General features: G+C 39.9%; 1 protein-coding gene across 1 annotated transcript in view; it reads right to left on the bottom strand.

The window, feature by feature from the left end:
• The window catches only part of SYNJ2 (synaptojanin 2), a 65493-nt gene that overhangs the window by 8859 nt on the left and 31277 nt on the right, over positions 1-25357 (bottom strand). The window contains exons 7-22 of the mRNA XM_068184702.1: positions 22869-22965; positions 19700-19872; positions 19184-19265; positions 18806-18955; positions 18546-18711; positions 16541-16732; positions 14366-14450; positions 13000-13140; positions 9843-10035; positions 8009-8167; positions 7636-7792; positions 5582-5699; positions 3577-3795; positions 2282-2360; positions 750-918; positions 196-345 (exon numbers count right to left, since the gene is read on the bottom strand). Coding sequence (XP_068040803.1) covers positions 196-345; positions 750-918; positions 2282-2360; positions 3577-3795; positions 5582-5699; positions 7636-7792; positions 8009-8167; positions 9843-10035; positions 13000-13140; positions 14366-14450; positions 16541-16732; positions 18546-18711; positions 18806-18955; positions 19184-19265; positions 19700-19872; positions 22869-22965 — 2330 coding nt within the window. The remainder of the gene's footprint in view (positions 1-195; positions 346-749; positions 919-2281; positions 2361-3576; positions 3796-5581; positions 5700-7635; positions 7793-8008; positions 8168-9842; positions 10036-12999; positions 13141-14365; positions 14451-16540; positions 16733-18545; positions 18712-18805; positions 18956-19183; positions 19266-19699; positions 19873-22868; positions 22966-25357) is intronic.

Below are 25357 nucleotides of genomic sequence, written 5' to 3'. Positions count from 1 at the left end.
AATCATCATGAGTTTCATCATTTGTATTGCTGTTATGCCTGAGGACCTCAGCTACAGTCACTAACTCAGGGGAGTTGAGCATGAATAGGTATTGCAGGAGAACCTAGAATGAAAATATAAATGAACAGGGAAATACATGCAACAGGAGAACAAACAATCCTTCAGGTCTTACCTTAAGGAAGGTGGATACTTTACCTTTATACAGGCGAGGGGTTTGTCCAGATTTGTTTGAAAAAGCTATGGATGCACAGTGTCCAGGGTGCTCCGACGTGTCTTCTACTGTGTCTACTGCTAGGTGTTGACACAGAGCATCCTCTAAATAATCCTCTTCATCCTCTATATCACCTGGATTAAAATATTAGATAACAAAGAATTAATGAGAAAATTCATTCTCTGTCTCTCTACACTCCCAATTAATTAATCTATACTATCAATTAATTTAATATATAGGCTGGGCAAAATTCTTGTGTAACCACACCATGTGTTTCATTACAGTGTGTCTCTAAAAACAGCTGTACCATACATTGACTTCGCTAACATATGACACTGAATTGATAGGATGATCTAAGCAGCAGTTCTATGCCCAGGCACAGAGTCAGGTCATGGCTTTAATTACAGTTGTCTTTTTAAGAAGCGTGGCTTCATTACAAATTAAGGTGCTACTGACACTCATACCGTACTGCACTGACTCTGCAACCAAAGTCAGCAAAGCAATTTCTCGCTACTTAGCTTAGAAACATGTAGCTTACCTTCTGACTCATAGTCCAAACTTGAGAAGTCAAAATTTTCTTCCAGAAGGTGGGAGTTTGCCGTGGGGGACATGGGGACAACGCTGTCTCGTTTTCGAGCAATTTCCTCCTGAAGGCCCTTTAGCCAGTCCTTAGTCTTGGGCTGGATCTTCACTATTCTGCCTCTAACCTAAGCACAGAAAGAATTGTTTCCCTTTGCCAAGCACCTTCAAAAAATGAGAATGCTTGAACAGAACAATCAAGTGTTGCCAGCCTGTTCAGAATCACACAGATCAAAGACTGTGAGTTGGAAGGGACCCAGAAGGATCAGCAAGTCCAACTATTAAAGGAATGGCCCATTGAACCCAGGATCCTGATGTTATTAGCACCATGCTCTGACCAAGCTGTACAACTGTTTCAGAAATTGATGCAACTAAAGCTTCACTTCAGAAGCTAAATAGAAAGGAAATACTCTTCTTACCCCCACGACCAAGTTTTCAGACTGTAAAAATATTCTTGAAAGAAAATGAGCTTCACAGCTCAAAAGCACTGCTGCTGCATTTGGGAAATACTGGAGAAATGGGTGAAACATCAAATATTGTGAAAACAACACTGGAATAGCAATACTGGCATGAGAGGGTGCCATTTTTGAGTCAACAGCTTTAAAACACACAAGAGTTTTGTATCTGCTGCTACCTGTAAGGAGACTCTGACCAGAAAATCTCATATGTGATGTACATGGAAGGTATATTTTCAACACGTTAGGACTTCAGCTGCTTATGTGTGTTGCTCTATAACATTTGGGGTGAAAGGCAGACAAGCCAGCAGCTTTGACAGGGAAATCAGTTTAAAAGTTCCCAACTCAGATTCCCAGCACCTTCACATACTGTGTGCATACAACTGTGTTTCAGTCTGTGCTATAATTACATCAATAGCAAGAGTCAAATTAGAAGATAAAACTGCAAATATAAAAGAAGAATGAGTGTTAAATCCATTACTTCGGGATTAAGTTTACAGGGCAGCGGCACAAACAGTTTTTTCAACAGGGCATTGATGATTTGCAGAGTATGTGTGTGGGAAGGAAAAGCCGGGGATGCAAAGGTAAACGCCTACTGCTAATGCTGGATTTGCCATGGAAGCCAATGAATCATGTTGTTACAGCTTAGCAGAAGGAGCCTATTTGATACACTGGAGAAACAAAAAATCTCCAAACCACAATCATGAGGATGCTTTGGCAACAGTAAAAAGTCACACAGAATATCAGAAGAACTGCTTCAAGCAGCCATCAAACAAGTCCATGAGCTCTGCAGAGGTGCCAGAGGCCAGATCCTAGGCGCTGCTTGGGATCCATGAAAAGTCCCTTCATGCCATCCTGAAACTAAAGTACTGCATTAATAGCCTCAGCAGATGTGAAAGTTAAGGATTTCACAAGCACTAACTCTCTTTGAAATAAAGCTACTTCATTTAGGTAGACATTCAAGTACCTCATTCTGAGCAACCACTTTTGAGAAATTTGTTATGAAATTATTATTATAGGTTTGAGAAAGTCTTACTTTGGCACCATCTATATCCATAACACGAAGAGCTGACTTGCTGTCTGCAAATGTCACCAGCATTTGACCTCCACAGATCCTAGTGAAAAAAGGCAGAAGAGAAAAACCATTTTATTCACCATTGAAAAAAACCCTTTGAAGGCTAGCATGATAGAACACTACCATATAGATCTATATACAGGATACATATGCAGTACTATGCATTTGGTTTTAGTTGTATTTTCCTTCACAATTCTATTTTTTGAGGAGAAGCAGCTGGGCTCCCTATCTCTGCAATCCTCCCATGTGTGACCCCAGCACCCTGCCCTTCTCTGGATCACCCCTGGAATAGCAGGACAAACATCTCAGTAGCTGTTGACTGGCTGTTGTTGAGTTCAATATCTACAACTCCTTCTGGACTAACTTCCATGGTTCTGCATATCCTTCACCTCAGATGACATGTGATGTCCCCAGAGTAGTATTCCACCAAGATCTAAAGCAATTAAAAACAAAATAAACCAAGAACAATCCACCAAAACATGTTCTTTTCTTGCTCCTTTTCTTTACAAGCAAGGTGGTGCTGCTTTTCCTGCACAGCTTCTTTTGAACCCTCAGCTTATATTGGTACTTCATAAAACTACACAATAACAGGTCATCAGCTTTCTCCACTAACAAATGGATCAAATAAACATGAACAAGTTTTTGGCAGTGCTTCCCAGAGGTCAACTGTTAGGTCTTTTGCCTGTATTTCTCAAAACAGAAGTCTCACAGCTGTGCTGGAGCCCTGTAGAGAATCAATCAGAATGAAATTAAGCTGCTCTGCCAGAAGGTATCACACTCCCTCTCAAACCCAGTGTGATAGCTCTGTGAGAAGCTGTACTGTTAACAAACAAGCAAAATGACCCCCAACAGGAAGGAGAGCCAGCCAGGAATTCCTGCCAAGTGTGAAAGATGGTGGAAAAGAGCAGACCCCCCCAGAGGAGGTGAAGCAGGGCCCGAGGATCCACCAGAAGCAGCAATGCTTGGAAGTGAGGCCAGAATCTAAAGATGATGATTTACATCAAAGTCACTGCTTTATGGCATTGTACTGAATAAAATTCTCTTCCAGTCAGACAAGAGAGCTGTTGGATTATTTCTTTATAAGGTTATGGAGAGGTCTAAGATATTCAAAACACTTGCATTCAATTTCTAATGAAGAATTGAAAGTGTACTTTCATACTTAATTTTCCAATACAAAGTTAACTCTGTCAGTACAATAGGGATCTTCTAGTCTGTGGTTTTAATAGATGCCATGCTATTCCAGATCCCAAACTCACCTGACCAGAACAACAGTGCCATAATCCTCAAACATCTGCATAAGCTCTGTACGCAAGTCTTCAGGAAATTCATTTTTCTCTTCAGGTGTTGGTGATAGCAGATTTACCACTACTGTGGCATCCAGTGGTCCCTGGAAAGATGATACTTCTCGGAAAACACTGTCTCGGGCAGCTTCATTAACTTCCTGAACTTCCACTTCTACAATAGCTAACACTGGCCTACACAAAATGAAGGAAAAATACTTATTTAAAAATAAGAACTGCTTATATAAAATTAAAATCTATATTAAGAAGGAGGACAAGTAAGCTTCATTTTTTTTTGCAGTGGTCAACATCATGCCTTGAGCACTATTAATTATATTTCCCAGTCCTGCATTAGCTGAACATAATTGAAGACATACCATAAGTGAATTGAAATAACGATTGTATGAAACACTTATGGCAAACCTACAGACCAAAATATCAGGATACTTCACTCATTATCAAACAGTTGTGGCCCCAAACATCTATAAATCAGGATGGAAATATATTGTTTTCTGTTAGACAAGGCCACATTTCTTCTTCCAAAAACAAAGGACAAGGTATTCTAGATGTATGTTGTCATGTAGCAAATATGTACCAATCCATTACACTATAAGCAGCCAACACTGCAAACTTGCTTCTTGAGCCATTTCTTACAAATTACTTCTCCCTGTGTTAGATCTGAATAAAATTGAGAGAGCTGTCTGAAAGAGTAGAACTCATCTCAGTGGGTGCAATCCACATTCTCAGATTTTCACCTGCACATACACACAGACCAGTGACTGGGACAGCTTCTTTTGTAATTGTGTCAAAATTGCTGCCTTCTACTTGCAATAGTCCTGACTCTTGAATACACATTACCAGAACATATGAAAGAAGGGCTAGAGAGGGATAACAGAGGGGAAAAATGTATAGAAAGCATTAACTATTTCCGTAAGCATTGTGAATCATAATTCATTTCCATATGTCACAAAGATACAGCTATGCCCTTTTTCTAGCACAAACCTTGGTAAAGCAAAGCTGCTGACTGTAATTAAAAAGCAGCTTTTGGAGTCAAGTTTGCTGAAATAGAAAACCGTGTATAACAGTCATGTTTCACAGATCGCATCCTCAGGGTCCTATATAATGAGAGCAGCAGCTCCGCTGTGCTTTGCAGAACACAGCAATGTCAGAGCCTTGACACAAAGAAATTGATTGCAAGAGGCATGTTCTTTCACTGCTAGAGGAATACAGAACAGTCCTGGCATGCAAGAGCACCACCAGAAGCACATAGACAGCTACTGGGGGTCACTGAGTGCTGCTAGGAGGAGCAATATTGTAGCATTTCCACAAAGCATACAAGGGGTGAGACAAATATTCTGAATAAAAGGGACCTTTCAAAGTGTATTTATCACAGAATTTGTTTCTCAGAAGTGAAGCAGAGAACAAGTTTATCAAAGATAGGTCATTCATATCCCTAAAGAGAAGTCAATGATATAGACGAACCAGAAACACTGGCCTTTGATTTTTCTGCCTTCTCCCATTTCCATTTTTAAATGAGGCACAAAAGCCCCACACTTGAGTGCTGTGAAGAGGCCAAACTTGACCTGATGTGGCCTGGTTTACATCTCTTCAGGCCACACAGTCCCAACCTCCTCCTCTCCTGCAGCAAGCTGAGTGGAAATCCATCAGAGCAGCTTCCTTAGGTATCAGAGCTTTTCCAAAACCAAGCAGCAGAAAGCTTTGTTTTCTATACCTCTTGCTGCAACTTATCCAACCCTTGCTGCAATTGCTGTGCAGGAAAAATAAATACATGACTGTAGATACTTGCCACTCTGGTGTAAAACTCACCAAGAGAGGAAAAGACCCACCAAGCAGATACTGAACATGGAATAAGAGTGTAATTCCTATTTTAATCAGACTTGGTCCCTCACTCTGAAGGTGTAATTCAGCATGACACACTGTAACCTGGCACATTTTAAACTCTCTCTGATTGTTTAGTTACCTGTGGTCAGATGCTTGCAGCTCTGCTCTCCCATAGTACATCAAGGCTCCAGGGGTCCAAGTGTGCCTGATTTTAGTATCAGCACTCAGATCACTGTCCAGAAGATTGATCTCTCCAGCTATGCAGCACAAAACATGATTTAAAACTCACTCACATCTACTTTCACTAACAGTTAAACATTATTTTATTGGGAAGCTCTCCACAGACCCTAGTAGTGGGAGGTGGGGCTTTTTTTGTTCTTGTATATATATCATTCAAAGAAGAGCTTATATCCTAAAAGATTTACAAATTAGGGACTAGAAAGAAAAAAAAGAGAAAGGACTGGGAGCACAACTAAGACAGCTGATAAGCAGAGTAAGACACCTGCAAAATTGTTGACCAGAATATCACCCAATTAATTATCTGTGCAACAGGGGTTGTTAGAGTCATATTAGTACTTTACCTCCTGCCTCAACACTGAGCATAAAAGCAGAGACTGTACTTGGAAATTATTTTGTAAATCTGAATATTAGACAGGGATTGGAGAAATAATACACAAGAGACAGGAGAAACCAAACCCATGTAAATCCAACCTCCAAATAATTCAATTGCAACCCTTAAGGTGACAGAAAGTGCTCCCGACATTACGCTAGAGTGAGGTACCCTAGTGTTATTAGTAACAAGCAAGTTTTTGGGTCACTGTTTGAATGAATGGATAGCTCTGTCCCTCTTTCCTGTGAAGCTGAAATGAGTTAATATGGAACATGGCATTTCTTTCTAATCACTCACACTGGGGCTACCCTTTCTTCTCGTAAAGCGAGCAGTCATTTAGCCTATAACAACAACAAGATGCAACACAGTAAGAGCTGAGAGACAGAAGAGCCTTGCCACCAGCAGTAAAGGAGAGGAACTCTGGCAGCAAACTAAGAAAGCTTTGCAGGGCTGGGAATGTACCACTCAGTTATGGACCCACATGAGCCAGCTGTGGGAGGCCTACAAACTCTAAGGAAAGGGACCTGCCTTGACTCTTGCAGACCAGCCAGCTAGGTAGGTCCTATGAGCTGTATATACTCCAACTGCTAAAGCTCCCCAGGGGCAAGTTTTGCCACGCAAAATAAGGAATATGCATTAGAAATGCTGAAGGGAGTTCTTTCTCCTAAAATGAAAACAGCACAAGAGGGCTGTTTTAACTTCCTTATTATGTATCATACAGCTTTTCTTTCCTGGACTGCATCTCTATCAATGGTTTAAGCTCCTCATTTTACTTTGTTTTTCATTCCTCAGATAAGAGTGAATAACTGTATCATGATGACATGTACTCTCTCATTGCCCTAGTTTTGCTTTGTAGTTTTTACGCTTAACATAGTCATGGTATGATTTAGATTCCAAGCAGAAATTTCCAGGCATGTGAAAAACCACATCTGCAGGCACAGACCAAATTAATTATCTAGCAATTACACATCTAATATGAATTTATTCAAATTTTAGAAACACGGGGGGATAGATATTCCTGCAGATTGAAAGAATGATTATGAGAACTATCTCTTGATATGCAAAGAAATACTTTTTATTTCTTAACAGCAATTTTTTAATAACAAGTGAAAATGGCCTTCGTGTTGTGTTGGCCACTCATGAATTCAAAGTACTTTATAAGCACTAATTAATGAAACCTCCCCCAATTCTATAAACTAGCAGAAATATTTCTAAGAATTACCAGTACAAAAGAAATTACAAAAATCTGTTTCTACATCCACTGAGAAGAGCAGTTTTAACAATCTAGCCATTATAACACAAACTTTATGTGGACTAATGATTCTGTAGAAAAACAACAGAATTATTTCTGTACTACTACAGCTGGGCTGTTTTCAGTTCCTCAGTGAGCTCCCAGCACCTGTAGCATAAAGCCTTTGTTCACACACACAAGAAGAAAGGGCCTCCTCTATCTCTGACACTTAATCCAGTGAAGCTGAAAGAACATCTTCTTGAGTAAAGCACCATTCAGTAGATTAAATCCACTTAAGTGGGTTCTAGATGAATTCTAAAACAACTTTCAGATAAAGAAGGATTCTACGCACCTGTTTTTTCAAAGGGTAGTTTCTTTCTCCACCAAAGCACTCTGTCAGTCCATGCTGGGGTTCTGCACTTATCACTTGTATCATAAGCCTCCGAGCCAACGTCGTATTTATATGTTGGTCCAAAATTAATAGTGCCTTCATGGAAGTCTTTAAAAATCTAATTAAATAAAGAACATCTCTTTAAGTTACAGGCGAGGAAGGTGCCACTGTGACGTACCAACTTCCTTGCAAACAATGCTCTGATTTTTAAACCAATTGCTGCATTCAAGTGCTACAACAAGTGTCTGAAAATGCAACCTCTTCACTCTCTCAAGGAACAAGAAAGACCCAGCCAACATGCAGTTACTCAAGAAAATGAGACACGCTGCCTTACTTTTCCACTGGATTTTTGCTGCTGTAGTTGATCAAATTCCAAAAGTGTCTTCCAGTCTTGACGTTTGAGAAAATAAAAGACTTCTTCATATGTCAGATCAATGCGATAGTTAAAATCACCACACCAGAAGACATAATCATGGGAGAACATGTTCTGCCCCTAGTTTTGAGGTACAGAATACTGTTAATGTTTAATCACATTCATGAAAACACCTTTAAAATGCACTGAAATGCAGCACTCAGTCTCTCCAAATTAATAAATACTGGACCTACTCATCACAATTTATTTGTCAAAATTAATTTGTGCTAAAATAGAATGGTTTCTTCACTGGCTTTAGCCCCCCATTGAGCTGAATTTTGTAAACAAGAATGTCAGACTCTGACCCATCTTTCCTGAAGGTATGTCTAAGCTAGATCCTAGCTTTATATTCACACTTTGTCTGTCATGAATATTCAAAATATATGTTTGTTTCCCTAACACATTTCACATGCAGATATTTGCATATTCTAAATATAACACAAAATGTACTTCTGGTACCAAAGCAAATTTAGCAACAAGCTCCTGAATAAGAACAACCTCCAAATTCGATCTTATGTGCATGTCCCAGTTTTGTAAAGGTATTGAAATCAAACGTCAATGAAAATTCACTCCAGTTCTAAATTTAGCATCCTATCCTCTAACCAGTCTTTTTTTTTTTTTTACTTCCCAGTTCAGCTATAAGCCTCTAAACCCCCAAGATTCATAAGGGAAACGTTTCAGACTCTGGCTGTCACAGCACTAGAGGGCACTCTTTATATGCATTATACACACAAGGTATCTCTAGCTGTTTTAACTGTAAAGGACATCAAATAGTTAATGAGGTATTAGAAGGGAAAAACTACCATAAGCACAACTTTATGGCCATTTTGAACAGATCTTCTTTGCAGGACATCCAGTCTGTCAGTATTAGCTCCTACATAAACCAACTGATTGATATGCTGCACGTGCCAAGCCTCTAAACCTTACAAACAACAGGAAGGTAAAATTTTATGTTTTGCATCCTAAACGCCATTTTTTGCTGACTAACCAGAATACACTAACTGGCCCAATCCCTTCCTGGCTTAGGCCTTTCCAGAGAGGCCCAAGAAATAAGGTACTGTGGAAATTAAAGCAATCAACATTAAGGGAAGCAAAGGAGCCCTGCTACCAGATCTCATGTGTTATCTACTGGCCTGAGGAGACAAGTTGGAATTAAAACACTAGGGTGATTGATTTGACACAATTTAGGGGAAAAGTTATTCATGCAGACCAGTGGAGACTATTTGCCATGCTCTGAGAGAAGCCAGCAGTTCCTTGAGAGTGACACATTCACGAGGATGAAAAGAAGGGAACAGAGGGTACCATGTCAGTGACCAAGAACTGATCTATCATACCCGACCAGAAGCAGCCAAGGCACTGCTGCACTGAATGGTATGGATGATCTTTCAGGAATTCTCACTTATTAGAGCCAGCAAGAGCTATCAATATCATGCTCTCCAGTTCTAACATCAGTTATCTAGAGCTTAACTGCACAAAGCCAAGGACTTTTCAAGCACTGGAGCAACTCTGTTTTTTGAAAGGATTAGTACTTTTGTAAAGCAAGTGTTATATTGGGTAGTATCCAGTCTTCTGTTAAACATGCTTCCATATTTATTTATTTATTTATTTGCTAACATTTTCTTTAACATTTTCTTACATGGTACTGAGATGCCTTCTTTGATGACCTGTCATCAAAGGCAGACTGAGACCAGCTTTCATGATGTAAAGATACCACCTTTATCTCCAATATTTTTAGCACACATACATCTACACTTACCATTGGGAAACTCAGTTTCTGTGTGATTTCTTTATAATCTTCATTCCTCTCTTTCACCTGAGTCTGCCCAGCAGTCAAGTGACTGCATATAAAGCAGAAACTGGTACTGTAGAACTGAAAACGAATGCTCACTGCCCCTTTATTCCCAGCTTTTCCTCCCATTCCTGTCTTCACGGTATCTATTGCTACATCTCTGTATTAACAAAAAAAAAAAAAAAGCCAAAAACAAAAACAAAAAGAGAACAGAGTAAAGGGCTTCAGGGACAAACATTCAATCATTCAATTAACTTTGACTGCAACATAAAGGGAAAAGCCAGTTTACAATGCCGTGTCTTCTCCCCTCTAGAAAGCCTGCTGCTTTTAGGTGCATCTTTTAGTTTCTTGATATTCATGTTCTTGTGTTTGAAATTAAGCATAATACAATACTACAGAAATAAAACTATTTGAAAATATTTTTCTCCTTTTTCTGTCCCTTCCAAACAGACCAGCAAGACCTTATTTCTGAAATACTGGGAATTTCTATAGAACATACTTTTCAAGTTTACCTCTACTATGATCCTTAAAATATTGACAATAACTACATTTACTACTATACTTCCCTTTATTTTTGAACATATGGGAATCTGCTTTTCAGACAGTTAACTATTTACTGATCATATGTATTGAAATCCAACTTCACAATTCATGATGGATTTTCCATTTAATTAAAGAGCAACAGATCATAACCCATACTTCATTAAATGAGATGTGATAAAAGCAGAGATTACTGGATACAACTATTTATATGTAACTTCTCAAATGAGTTCTGTACTGATGACAAACTGCTTAAGGTCTCCATGTTGCTAATCACTTAGTATTTCAATGTGATGGTTAGCACACACTTCACTACAGAAAGATAACTTGGTAAAGCAGACCACCTGCTCTCAGGGTAATTTCTCCCAAATAGCCAGACTACTCCAAGAACAAAGCATGGCTGTCTGATCAGATAAGTAAATGATGAGATCATTGTTTTAGCCAACCCCAGTACCATGCATGTCTTTCCCAGTGAGAAAATTCTTCTTTCCAGAGAACACATCAAGCAGATCTGACAAGAATATTACTGATGTTAAAAAGGGATGTGAAGAAAACTGCTAAGTCTTATTTGAGTTACTCTCAGAAATTTGAGATGTAAATGATGCAAGATGTTTACAGGTCTCCTTTCCCCACCCCCTTCATTTTCTTCTCTCTTCCTCCCCCATCTTTTGTACCTTTTTTCTTTCTCTTTAATTTCCTGTCTTTTCCTGACAGCAGGACACCACCAGAAGACACCCTCAGGGAGGCAAAGGAGGAACATCAAAGTTTTCTATGAAACAATGGGTTTTTAGCACTCTACAGAAGCATGTGTTCAGTATTTTCACTCTAAAGTTCTCCCTTCCTGCTGCCTGCCTACCCATCTCCCGACTGGTATTCAACTGATTTTCTTTCATGGCAAAGGTTATGATGAGATAACCCACTGTAAATTCAACTGCTTGTATTTCATTAATCCTTTCACTGATGTATAAACCAGCTATTGTCTCATTATTTCTCTATTTTCTGTCTTCTGTCTAAATCTCTTCAATCTCTGTAAGCACGGAACCATTTTTTTGCACTTCTGATCATTTTTCCTTTCCTTTTCTAGACATGAGAAAAAATACGCAAGCATACAGGTTAGGTTTGATTATGCTCACATAGCACATAGCAGCACATTTTATTAAATGATGAAACTTGGTCACTAAAATCAAACCCTTCCCTTTTTCTCTTGAGTTTCAAAGGGCTATATCCAATTTCTAGCAGTTTGACAACTGCAAGAGAACCACTGTGCTATTCTGCTTCTTATTTCCATTTAAACCACGAATTTCCTACTGGATTACTCACATTTTTTGTAAGCCAGGTGAAAAGTCACAAACTGAGAGCAACATTTCTCCTCTGGACTGCTTCATAGCAGCAAAAAAAAAATTCTTTAAAATAAAATAATTTTGGTGAATAGATTACTGGAAAGCAGCAATGCAAGGCCATCAGAGTAACCTACATTGTATTGCTTTGTCTGGCCTACAGCACCTGACTTTGCACAAGCTCTGTTCTGAGGTTTTCAGTAGATATGAGATCACAGGGAAGAAAGAGGCAGCTTTTGATATTTTAATCACAAAATGCAGTGGCCAATCAGTGCTCTAATATGGGGTTAGAAAGGAGTGTTTGGATCTTGGTGCTTTAAGGTCAGACAGATGCCCAAAGATAGTTTTGGCTAATTATTCACTTCCTAACCATTTACATTTAGCCTGCATAATTCTTTTACACTTAGCCTGCATAATTCTTGCCCATAGCAAAGGCATTTTAATGCAAGTATCTCCATGGGTTGGTAATTTTCTAGGAGGAGTTTGATCACTCTCCAGGGACAGCTGAGCTAGCAAGCAGAAGATACATATCTCTACACCCTCCTGACTGGGCACACAATTCTGGTTCTCATGACATCTGGGAAAGACAAACACTTCATAGGTTCTCTTACCTCTATAAAATGTCAAGGGGCAAAATTAAGTCTCTTTCCCCCATTCTTTTCAGGTCTAGAAGTACCCCTGTTTCCATAAGGAATCCATAAGTATGGACAGGGCTAGAAGTAAAACCTGTCCTTCAGGCAGAGGCAGGCACTTGCCTTCAATCAGTGCATCAAACACTCTTGGACTTACTAGCCCAGGTAATTTCTTTCCCAGGAAGGTAGCACCCAAACAAGATGTTCCACCCTGACTGCCCACCTGGAGCATGCCTGGATTTTCAGCTACCTGGAGGAAGACACTGAGGCTGCCTGGTCTTTCTGCTACCCCAGGAGATGGACTCCAGCCTGTTGCTGTCTGGCAGCCTCTTCTCCATGCTGAGCAGAGACCAGAACCCAGGTTTGCATGACTCCCACCAAGATGAGCAATGCCTCTCCATGTTCTCTGGCCACACTCCAACACTAGATGTCACTGAGGACAAAGGTTGAGTTCTGGGGATTTTTTGTTTGGTTGGTTTGGAGTTTGTTGTTAGGTTAGTTTTATTTTGGGGTGTTTTTTTTGTTTTGTTTTGTTTTTGGTTTGGTTTGCTGGGCTTTTTGTTTTGTTGTTGCTTTTTTGTTGTTATTTTGTTTGGTTTGTTTTTTTTTTTTTACCTGATAAAGGGGACATGATATGGTCGTACAAAGATGAAAAGACAAACACCAACAAGCTGTGCTGATGTCAGCTGAATGTAGCGATGAGTCCTGGAAATAGCTTTTTGAAGCTGCTCTCCCCACATTTTTCTATTCGTTGTACTGGAACAAACATAAAATCATTTAATGGAATCAAAACAAACCATGGTCAATAAAGTGAACAGATTAACTGTGCCTTAGGTTTACAGACATCCCATTAGGCTGTAGAACTTGAAGTGCTGTAGAATGCATGGCAGAGACCGATAACGCCTCCTTGTAAGCCAGCCTAGAGTTAGCAGGGTCAGTGAATCCAGGCACAGCATACAAATACAGTTATCCTGCTTCTGGATGTGTGAGGGGTTTTGTCTACTATGCTTGGAAACATCCACACTCACATGACATTGGATACACCCATTCACTGGGGATAACTGGAAGCTGATAACAGCAATCATAACCGTAAAAACAAATTTCCAAATCAGTCTCATGACTTGTAAGGTTCCCTATACTCACAGTGGAGAGATCTTCTCAGGATTTCCTGACTGGAAGGTGACTGGCTACTCACAGCTGTTGGCTGTTCTTAGCAAAGGTTTGTGAATAGCTGCATATACCTTCACGTCAGTGGATCTAGCTTTTTCTTTTCTCCAAAGTCAACATATCCATGCAGATACTACCACCAGCCCAGCAGCCACACTAAGTACTACTGTAACTTGCCATTCCCAAAACAGACAACTAAGTGGTCAGCCTAATGAATGAGCATTAGAAACATGATCTTCAAGGCTCCACCTCCATTCAGATTCACAAGGACCAGTAAACACAACAGCCTACTGCACATGCTGATATGCCAACCTTAGGCTTTGCATTTAACTCTTGTATAGCCACAATTTTCACAAATGCAATTAGTCACGGAGATATTTTTAGACAATTTTAGAATTCCCACATGAATGGCAATTAGGTTTGTAGTCATTAAGCACATTTTTCCAACATCGGACAGGGCTTTAAGGACAAGTGTTAGATCAACCTCAACCATCAGAATTCTTCTCTGACAACATAACGATTTAAGAGACTTAGGAAACCGAGTACTTCAACATCATCCCAGCGACATTTGTTAATGGGAAACATATTTCTAGCTATGGTTGCAAACAACAGACTTGGAACGGAATATTCAATACAAGTGATCATAAAAATGAACACGGCCAGTTCCTTTGGGGAAGAATATGTTCTTTTTGTTGGGGTTTTGTTTGTTTGGTCGGGTTGGTTTGTATATAGTTGCTGAGTTTTTTTTGGTTGGTTGATTAGGGAGTTTTGTTGTTGGTTTTGTTTGTTTTTGTTTTTGTTTTTTTTTACGTACCTGGCATTCACAATGTTCCCTGCACTTAATTCAACCATCTCTTCAAATCCCACTGCAAATATGTCAGGAGGGCAGTTATCATCATCTGTTGGCAGGAAGGAAAAGTCATACCAGAATGACTATTTTGTTGTTTCTTCTAATGATTGGTATTCTAATTTCTGTCAGAGATCCTTCCTGTAGTTCTATCTTGTGTATCCCCTGCCAAGCTATACATATTCATAGCTCCTTTAATCTAATCTCATAATACATCCCCTGCAGTTCCTCTGAATTTTTTCCTGCTTTTCTCCCACCAGTTGGTCTCCATCTCTCTTGCAAGAAGCAGTTCGGAAAAGAACATTATACTGTAGCAGTGTTAAGCTCTCTCTCCCACACCCTACTCATCACTAAAGCTACAACACCTCACTACTCACTATCTCTTACCCGCTTGTCATTTTACCCAATGTGCTCTTCCTTTCTGACACAGATTCCTATATAACTGAACTTAATTGTCCTCACACCAGTATGCCACCTCCATCTCAATGCCTTTAGAAAATTTATCTAGTTTAAGGATGCTTTTTAAGTTTCTTCTTGCCTTCTTTCTTCCAAGTCCTTCTTGGATCACCTGTATTTAAGGTTAGATCATCCTAGAGCACAGTGACCCCCACCCCCTCTTTCCCTGGCTCTGTTGATATTACTCTGAGGAAACAGCAAAGGTCAGATACCGTCATAAAATAGTGTGAAGCAAATCTGTTAACCCATTAGTAAATCTGTCCATTGCCTAAAGAGTTTTAAATTTCTTTAAAGTGTCATATGACCACAGTGACAGTAACTTAATTCAACATGAAGATCTAAATATAGACAAACATAGGAACCTAAATAAAATCTGACTCAGAAATCACAAATAAAAAGTAAAATATGCAGCAACTTGTGCAGACAGAAGGGTGAAACTAGCATGACAGTGAGCCCCCTTTACTAGCTTAACCAGACAGGCACTGTCACATGTATTTCCCATTAATAAATTTTGGACATCTGTCTTTGAACACTTGCCCATTTGTGTAGGCACTGCACTGACATTAACACAGATTCAGCCATTTGCATGGTCGCACTCAGCCCTGCCCATTCACATAACTCAGCTCTCTTCCAGAAGTTGCTCAGACCTACCATGTCACAGCTGCCTGTTCCATGTAGCCCTGCTCCTCTGGTTCTTTCAGGGGATGGTCTGGCAAGGCTAACACATGACAGTCTCTCAGCAAATTTTAGTATTATGGGCACAGTCATGTGCTAACACATCTAAAGTGTTTCTGAAACAGATTAGACTGGACTAATCACTTACCTAGGCTGCTCAGAATACAGTGGTCTGCACCTAATCACATACCACTCAGGAATTAAGGGTTCAAATGAGACAACTTGTATAAGGCAGCCAAGGATTTGCGGAATGTATTCCTGTTAGGTACAGGACTATGCATGTGATGCCTGCAGGAAACTAAATGTTCCACTGTAACAACAAAAGCATGGGTTTTGCAACCCCTCAATTTTTAAATGACAGAATGTTCCCTTTTCATTTACCTCAATTAAAAAATCTGTAAATCAATTGCAATACCTGACCTTGTTCCATAAATAAGAAATTCAGCAGCCAATTTCATCAAGCCACAAGCATAAGAATTTTCTACACTGCTAAAGAAAGGAAATGTAGCCTTCAATGAAGTAAATCTTTTTGTTTGAAGGCTTTGATAGTAACATTTCCAGACAAGCTCATAGTCCAGATTGTATAGATATGTTTAGCTCCAGATGAGAGACCAAGGAGATGCCCTGATGCCACGTAAGCACGCAGCTCCTGCTCATGATAGAGAACAAAGAACAGAGATACGGAAGAAGAAAATTAAATACAGGGTGCAGAATAGCCAGATACATCCCACGATGGCATGAAAGAGAGCTCTGAATTCTGACCTGCTGAAGGTTTGAAACAGTCACATGGACTGTTTTCAAAGTGTTCAAAGAACTCTGTCTGTCAGAAGCTCTTCACACACCATTCCACTTCTGCAAGGCAGCAGCAAAAGCAAGGAGAAGCTGAATACACCCCTAAGAAATGACAGAAAATGCCCTCCAAAATGTACTGCCTTTGAAAGGCTGGTCAAATCTTGTGTCTCTAGAGATGCCAGCAAGTACTGCTTGCACATTTTGCCTGTGAAGTCTTACCTTGAAATTCTGAAACTCCTGAGAGCTTGGGAGAATCCAGCAGCCAGTCTGTCAGCTCACTGGTACCAAGGATGTTGCTTCGAAACTGCTTTCCCCCATTCACATTCCAGGTCCCCGTGGCAACACGAACACGCCTGGAGCTTGTGAATTCAAACTGACGTTCTGACATGGCCTTCAAAATACTTGGAGTTACTGACAGAAGAGGGGAGAGAGAAAGATGGTGTTTAAAAGAAGAATGTGCTGTAAAAGGACAGAAACCATCCACACTGCAGCAGCAAAATCACTCTGAAATAATAACATTACCTACCCTAGCAGCAAGAATATAAAAAGTACGGGGAATAACCCCTATGGCAATGGCAGTATCTACAAGATAACTGGGGTTGATGTCAGCAACAGAAACCAGGCACTCTGAAAGCTTGGGAATAGCTGGTCATTCACTTTCAGCTTACATTTTTCTGTACTTCTTCAAGCGATAAGATAAAAATTCTTTTATCTCCCGTAATCTTTTCAGTTTAGTCTACAGCACTGTCATGATTTAAACCCACTGGGCAACCAGTGCTTAGTAGCACTTATCCCAGCTCACTCCCTGCCCCGTGGCAAAATGCAGGAGAGAATCACAAGAGTAAGAGTGAGAAAACTCATAGATTGAGACAGAGACAGTTTAATGGGACAGAAAAGGGGATAGAATTAGAATATACAAAACCAGTGTGACACAGTGCCCAGCCAGTTCCAAAGCAGCAGCCCTCAGTCAGCTTTCCCCCCTCTCAGTTTATATGCTAAGAATGGCATCATGTAGTATGGCACATTCCTCTGGCCATTTGGAGTCAACTGTCCTGGCTGTGTCCCCTCCCAGCTTCTTGTAGCCCTCCAGCCTTCTGAATGGGAGAGCATGAGAAGTGGAAAGTCCTCGACTTAGTATAAACACTATATAGCAAAAACTAAAATCCTCAGTGTGTTACCAGTCTACTGTGGTTTAAATCCAGCTGGCAACCAAATACAACACACAAGCACTCACTCATTCATTAGTCTCATATTAAATCGAAAACACAACATTATACCACACACTAGGAAGCCAATGAACTCTATTCCTGAAACCAGGACAAGCAATCAAGCATGTCAGAAGTTACAACTTAAACTGAAGCCCTTAGAGGTTTAGAATGTGGAAGAAAAGATGGAGAGCAGCACAGTCTCACATCTGTAAATCCAGCACTGCCATGCTTTTCTAGCTGGGTAAGAACTCCTCAAAAAAAAAAAACCGCTGCTATATTCACTTATTTTGCTGAGTATAGAAAATTAGCAGTGTGCTTTTGCTATCTAAGCAAATGAACCAGAGTTAATCTTTAATTGCTCGACTTGCAGTCAGGCATAGAGAATTAATCTATATTTTCCTTGTGGGCAACATCAGGGAATAAGCAGTGGCCAATCTGACTGAAGTGGTGCTGAATGGTTCTCTGGAGTAAACTGACCACCCAATACTTGTTGTGGGTGAAATTATCCTGTAAATATCTTCTCAGAGAGAGTTGAGTTTATTCTAGATGGGTGCAAACAAATGTGTCTATGCTGTGGATTATTAGGGGCCTGGAATAAAACGGGAAATGAACTAAAATAACAGAGATGTGCTTTTAAAGATCCAAATGGCTAAAAGCATGTGCAAACAGCAAGGACACAACTAAACAGATAAAAAGACTGAGCTTAAGAGACTTCCTCAAGACAAACTCAGGACAGACTGGGAATATAACCCTAAAATCCTTCCCTCTGGTCCAACTCTAAACTGTCAGAGAATATCACCATCAAAGAGCAGAAAAACATACTCAAAAGTTCAAAACAAAATATGAGAAATAAGCATGAGTTGTGCTATGGTCACTTGAAAGTAGTGCTTTAAACAACACATCTGTGCAAAAGCAGCTTACATATTGATTTTTTTTTTTCAAAAGGGTACAATTGCCTATATCTGACAGCTAAAAGCAGATGCAAAAACAAAGGGAAGGGTTTAGACTGGCTTTACCCAGCAGTGCAGTCTGGTCCATGAGCATCTTGCCTTTGTCTGCATATTCCTCTCGGTAGAAGTCACCCATGAGCAGCAACTCAATGGCTTCCTGCTTTACTGTATCAAAGAAATTTGACTGGATGGTACGAGACACAGAGCGGGCACCATCCTTGAGCTTCCCAACCTACAGCAGACAGGAATTACGAATGCAAGTGACACTGAAGCATAAATAGGACATCTTTCTTTACTTGTAAATAAAGTTTGCCATTTTTCTTTACCTTGTTCTTCCCCTCAAGGGCACGACTGCCACTAAATACTCTGCTCAGATTTTGACCATTGAGAGTCCACATCTCCTTGTAGGATTCCACAAAGCGCTCAATTATAGGTTTAGAGTTCAAATTAAGGCTCTCTAATTGAGCAAACAGTATCTGGATTAGGCGCAGAAGGAGAAAAAAAAACACAAAAAAGAAAGCAACATTGTTTATAAATGTATTTTTGCTTTTTATCCTCAGTACTTCAGCCAGCACCATTTTGTACCATGGAGTGGCAAGACTGACCTGCATAACTGAGACTTACAGCCTCTTTCCTGTCTTTCCCATGAAACAGACAATGTATGTATTACAGGTATCCCATGGAAGGTCCTCTGGCAAACTCACCTCCTGTGCAACGAAGGACTGTACACTATTAGAACGATCCAGGCAGTCCAAACAATTCATTCGAAAAGTACCTGTCTGCAGACTTTGGTAACCAAACACAAGAGGAGGGAGGAGAAAATGGTGCATTTTAAAATAACATCTAATCATGAGCTGATTGAACAAGATCATCAAATGTTCAGCCTGAATGCACCCACCCACATTTTGACGGTGCAAGCACACTGTGCACACAATATATTCCATTAACACATCTAATTACTTGATTACATCTGCAACACTATATTAGCAAATCCATGCACTAGTAAATTTGCAGATTTGAAACTGTGGAGACACAATTAAGCCAAATCATTGATTTAGCACCAAGACTACGCTTTGTCTCAAAATTTTATTTCAAGATGGTCAATTTATGGTCATGGTCCAAACATGGTCAATTTATGGTCATGGTCCCAGCAAGAAACCTGGGAAGGCCAGGACAAGCTGTGCCCAGCTACACTGGGACAGAGGGGCAGAGACACTCACCGTGGACTTACATGCTCGCCCTTTGTGAAGATTCCAAAGTCTTCCCAGTGCAACTTCAGCTGAGGCCTCAGCAAATTTTCCAGTTTCTCAGTTTTCCCACCTTTTGCAAATTGGTGGTAGTCAAAGTTTATCATGGGACTGTCTTCCGCATGGGAAGAGGCCCATAGCAGTTTCTGTATAGATAAGAGAATGAAGGAAAACAAATCCTGCTCAATTCACATGTACGGATTGATACCAGCATGCTTTTATCATTAATAAGCCTTGACTGTTAATCATATAGTTCATAGGGAATTTTGAAAGGCCAGACATGAAAAAAGCCACTGAAGTTCCCTGTTTGTTTTCTTCACAGAAGTCAACTTGACTGTTAGAACCCAATTTTCCTGCAGGGGAACTCAAACTGTAACTGCAAAATATACATTAGAATTGTGCCTTAGCTAGTGGCAGCCCTGCAGCAATGGGCTGCTGCTATCTCTGTGCATGAGGGTGGACAGCACTAGCAATGCTCTAGACAGGCTCAGGGGGAGGAAGTAAGTAAGCAATTACACCCCAGGAAACGTACTATAAAGTGTTTGTGTTAAACTGCAGAAGTGAATGAAAGGCACAAATAGCCTCAGTATTTCATCTCCAATTTCAATGACCTCACATGCATTTCCGTAATCACCACAAATTTCATTAAGGTATCTGCAGCAGCACATCTACATCATTAAGGTAGCTGCAACAGTAACACATCCCGTTCTCCACAAGAAAGGCAGAGAGAACCATTCCATTAACTCAAACTATGCAAGCCTTTGCCTATTTTCTTCCCTCTTGCACATTCTCACCCCAAGAGATGGATGCTTTTCTCCACTTACATTGTGACACACACTGGACAAAATAAATCTGATATTACATTAAAAGTGTACATGTAGCAGTTACACCAGCATAATTGTATTGAGTAAGCCATTAAGCCTTTCCTGCAGAAAGAAACGTAAAGGCAGTGCTTGGAAAGAGACCTGTAAAATGTATTCCATTAGACTGTTACTGTTGACACCCCAATCTGCCCTGACAGATGCTGGCACTAGTAATGCACTTGAGGATGGCATTTACCCACTGCTGCAGTGTAAATTATTGTCAGAGTATTTGCAACTCTACACTACAGTCCTGCTTTTACTGTAAACATAATTACATCTGTTACAGAGAATGCTTACGGAAGGAACAGCATTTCCTGGGAACAGTATTGATTTTTGGTCTGGTCTGATTCAAGTAATGCATACTGAATGGTAAATGAACGGTAACCGTGACATTCTGATCAAGAGAGCCCAGCAGCAGTAATTACAGCAATAATTTGAACCAAAGCTGATAAGCATTACTAAGGTTGAAGCAAGAGTGAAGAGAAAGAAATAAAAGCAAAAAAAAGATGGAGAAACTAGTGACAGGAGACAAGCTTGCAACCCTAATCACACTCCTATGAATTACTCTAATTCAAGCCCTTTAAAATCATCAAAGTAAAATTAACTCTGTAGTCTTTCCTAACATCCATTTCTTAAAACACAAAGGTAAAGAAATGACCAAGGAGTCATTCTGAATGAATACAAAACTTTGGTTTTTAGTGATGTCAGTCTAAATTCTTTGAGCTCACAGGGTATTTTCAGAGTTTATTTATTTTTAATATAGGCAAAAAAAGTAACAATTTAAGCAAAATAAAATTTATTTAAATTAAATTAACAAATGCAAGGTCTTTATTCTAGAGATGCCCAGTTTCTGACTTAAGGTCTGTTTGCATGATATTGGCTAGAACATGATCTTCAAGAATGTGAGAGTTTGAGAAAATATCAGTATCAAATTATCAACAAATGTCATATTTTTATCCATGTAAATGATTTCAGCATTTCATAATTTGTTATATTTTACCTTTAAATTTCAGTGGGGTTTGCAAAACAAACTAGGAAAACTATTTTAAAGAGAGGGGAACCAAAACATTACAGAGGCTTAGCCATGTCATGCAGAAATTCAGTCAGAAGCTGAAAACAAAAATCAGGACCAGACTCCACTCCTGTGCCTTCCTCACTGCCTTGCAAGTTTTAGTCATTAATTACTTTCTTTGGCCACATTCTGTACAAGGGGAGACCTTCACTTCATCATTTTCTGCTGGGGAAGTAGATAGTCCTTCCCAGCTCTTTTGCAGGAGGAGGAAATGGTCACACAGAAAAACTGACAAAAAACTTGACACTCCCTGTAAGTTCACTATTGCAACAGAGAGGGAAAGAAATTAGGCACTATTATTTAACCATAATTTTTATTTTGCTTAGTTTCACATAGTAAACGTTTCAGCTCAGAACTACTGGTATCATTCTTTACCAATGATATATACATGGCACTTACTACAGGTGTGTACTTAAATCATCCTATCCTTAGTTTTAGGGACATAACCTCTGAAGTATCTATGTCAGTTTGCTAAAGCAATAGGCACTTAAGGAGGCAGACTTCCATCAATGCCCAGCCAGATTCAGGCAGCTATTGCACTGCTGCAAATCCCACTCCGTGCCAATATGTGGCTTTAAGTTCACACTAGTTTTAAAAAGATACCACACTAGAAAGCAGCACAGCTTTAGTTCTACAATGCCTGACATCCTTGCTTTCAGGTAGTAGTTGTGCCTGCAGACACTTAGAGGCCAGGAAAATCTCTCTCTTTATACCAAACTGTCATCTGGTGCTCAGGCAGCCAATTCCCAACACAATCAGTGCTAGATAGCTATTTCCCATTACTATCAGAGCAAGGCAGCTCAGTGATGCTAAGTCACCATGCTTAGTGATCCAGGCTCAGGACCTGGCCCTCAGGCAGCTCTGGCAATCCCAGGGGTCCCTGACTGCATAGGTGGCTTCATACAATGTCAAAGCTGGCTATGGTTCACTTTTGCAAATGTGAACTATCCTTAGGAATATTCAGGTATTTCTTTTTAAGTTTGGTTCAAGAGAATGTGCGCAAATGTATGAAGAAGTAAGCAGAAAGGTAGTGCTGGAAACTAAGCCATGAAGCCAAGAAGCACTATTATCAGTATGTAACATGTAGTTAGGAGTTAACGTAATTTCTTTAGAAATACTATTCATCACCTCCTGGGCTAGAAGGAAAAACTAAGAACATGGAGGCTCAAGGGAAATCAGTGGTTAAAATTAAAATCATTGCTTTTACCTTAAAAGCTCTGTTGAGCACCTCCTCTCCTCCTCTGCTTCCCAATAGGTTAACGATCACTTGTTTTCCATACTGCTCTTTCAGAAGCATCATATGCCTACAGCAAAAGCAACCATAATAGGTACTAAACAAAACTAAGTTATGTTGCCTACTGCCATTTTCAAAATACAAAGTAGAGATCACTGGTTGTTTCATTCAGCAGAAAGTCTTAGCCATACCATCTGCAGATATCTTTCTCAGTTTCCTTGCAATCAATTATTAAAGTAAAAATTGTGAAAGTACACAATTAATAGATACAGTGTTCTGTACTGAAATTAAAGAAAGAAGTGTCTTAGAAAATAGGCCCCAAATCTTTTATGTCACTGTTAGCTCTGACATTGCCCCTCATGCTCCTACCTCTTGGTTCTTAGCCCAGGAACTACACAGGAAAGACAAGAAGAGAGGAAAATGTATTACACTTCAACAGGAATTGTCTGGCATCTTGCAGAGCTGAGACTACGAAGAGTCAGCAGCAGCAATGAGGCCTACAACTCCAGTGCCAAGGCCAGAGAGGTCCAAACACATGTCACAGGTGACAGGGTTCAAACATCCCGTAGCTACTGCAACATGGAGACTTTCACTCTGAACTCAAATCGAGATGAGTAATCCTAAGAACTGCTGCACTGGATCAGAACAAAGGTCCTTTTAGCCAAGTTGTCTGGCTTAGATTCTGCAGCAAAAGCACAAAATAGGACAAGTATAAAATGGGCTGGATTTTTTGGTCTATGTCACTAAAAACTCAAAGCCTGATATTTAGGGACTCTCAAGTTAAGAGCTTTTAGCCAGATGCCGAAACATCCATTCTCCCCTCAAAATATCTTTTTCAAGTTGGAATGCATGGTCTGCAGAAGCTGTGCTGGCTCATCAAGACATAATTAGATTTTAAAGTTGATTTCCATCTTGTACAGACAACACTGTAGTAGTACTTAAGAGGAAGCTGGATAGAAACAGACAAGAAAAATAAACTCACAAAAATGAGAAGTTATTACATGCTGCAAAATAGCGTGTAATAGCAAAGTGTGCGAAAACCAGCAAGCATACATCTTCTGGCATTACTCTTTAAATCCTTTAACCAGAAATAAGTTACACAGAAAACCATGGAAGGGGAGAAAAGAAAGAAGTCACCAGCATTGCCTTCAGGAAACACAGTTAAATATATTTTCTGGTGCATTCTTGATTCTGCAGCCAGTTCTCTATATGCCAACTCATCCCATATAGTTGCACCCTTCTGATACCAGCATCAAAATCCTGCCTCTCTGCCAGTGTTGCTTCCTTACAACAAAACTACTGAAGCTCAAGTCACCTGTTTGAATACTGTAAGCAAAGCTCCCTGTGGAGCTCAGGGAGAGAGACAGAGGATGAAAAAATATCTTAACAAGATTACTATCCATTTCTCACATGGTTAAATGTAACAGGGCAAATTAACATCTCGAAAAAGCTGTAGCAGGTTGTTAAATTCCAGTGTACTTTTCCATATAAGCAGTCACTTATTCCTTGCCCATTTTCAAAGGACTGTCTTTTGCAGATCGGTAAGCAGAGAGATCCCTAAGTTCATCTAACTTACTGGCACAAGGGAAAGAAGGAATAGTGCGAGTTTATCCTTATATTCACCTTTCTTAGGAGAAAGCTATTCACCAGTTGTATTAGGGTCAGGACTAAAAGGTTGTTCCTTCCTGAGGTACTCTCAATTCCATGGGCAGTACATGAGGATGCTGAATAAGTTACTGTTTTCTTCTCATATGAAATATCTCTGTTGTGGAATGCAAATCTCTATGGATGGAGCTTCATGGACACTGGCAGGGCAAGTTATCACCAGATGGCCGTGAGACCAAAAGTCTCAAAGGCCATTGAATTCAGTAGGATTTAAGAGCCTTAAAAACTTGGAGAATGTAGGCCAAGGACCTCTAGAGCAGAAACTTTATGGTGCATAGTCCCTTTAGATTCTAATCCCTGTTTGGGGTCTTCAGTGTTGCAAAACCATTAACTGCCAACAATGTCCTGTGTACTAGCAGTTGCGGTAATAAAGAGGCCTTACACAAAATCAACATACAACCTGATCTGCCAAAACCAAACCAAAACAGAAATTAATCACGTGACCTGCACTTACAAGGTGAAAACTTCCCACAGACCAAATTCTTCATGTGCTTTTCAGGTACTGCTCCCATGGATATCAGTAGAAATACACCCTTAGAGGACAGCATTTCCTAGTCAGACATTCAAAGGGATCAAGCTAATGTATGTCTTTCTCTACAGTTTCCAGCTGACAAACAGAGTATTAATGGTTTAAAAATGTTTACAAGCCAGTCTTTGCATAAAATAGAAAACATCAGCATAATAGTATCATAGAACACTGGTCACAGAATAAGGCATTGCTATTTCTGTGTAGGAGTAAAACAATGAAGAGAAGACCAAATCCAGAATGGAGTGAAAGCAGTGTTTACTCTTTAACC

Source organism: Anomalospiza imberbis, chromosome 3 (genome assembly GCF_031753505.1).
Source record: "Anomalospiza imberbis isolate Cuckoo-Finch-1a 21T00152 chromosome 3, ASM3175350v1, whole genome shotgun sequence".
In the NCBI taxonomy this organism is placed as follows: Eukaryota; Metazoa; Chordata; class Aves; order Passeriformes; family Viduidae; genus Anomalospiza; species Anomalospiza imberbis.
Note: the sequence above shows the minus strand (reverse complement) of the source record. Positions and strands in the feature narration are given on the sequence as shown.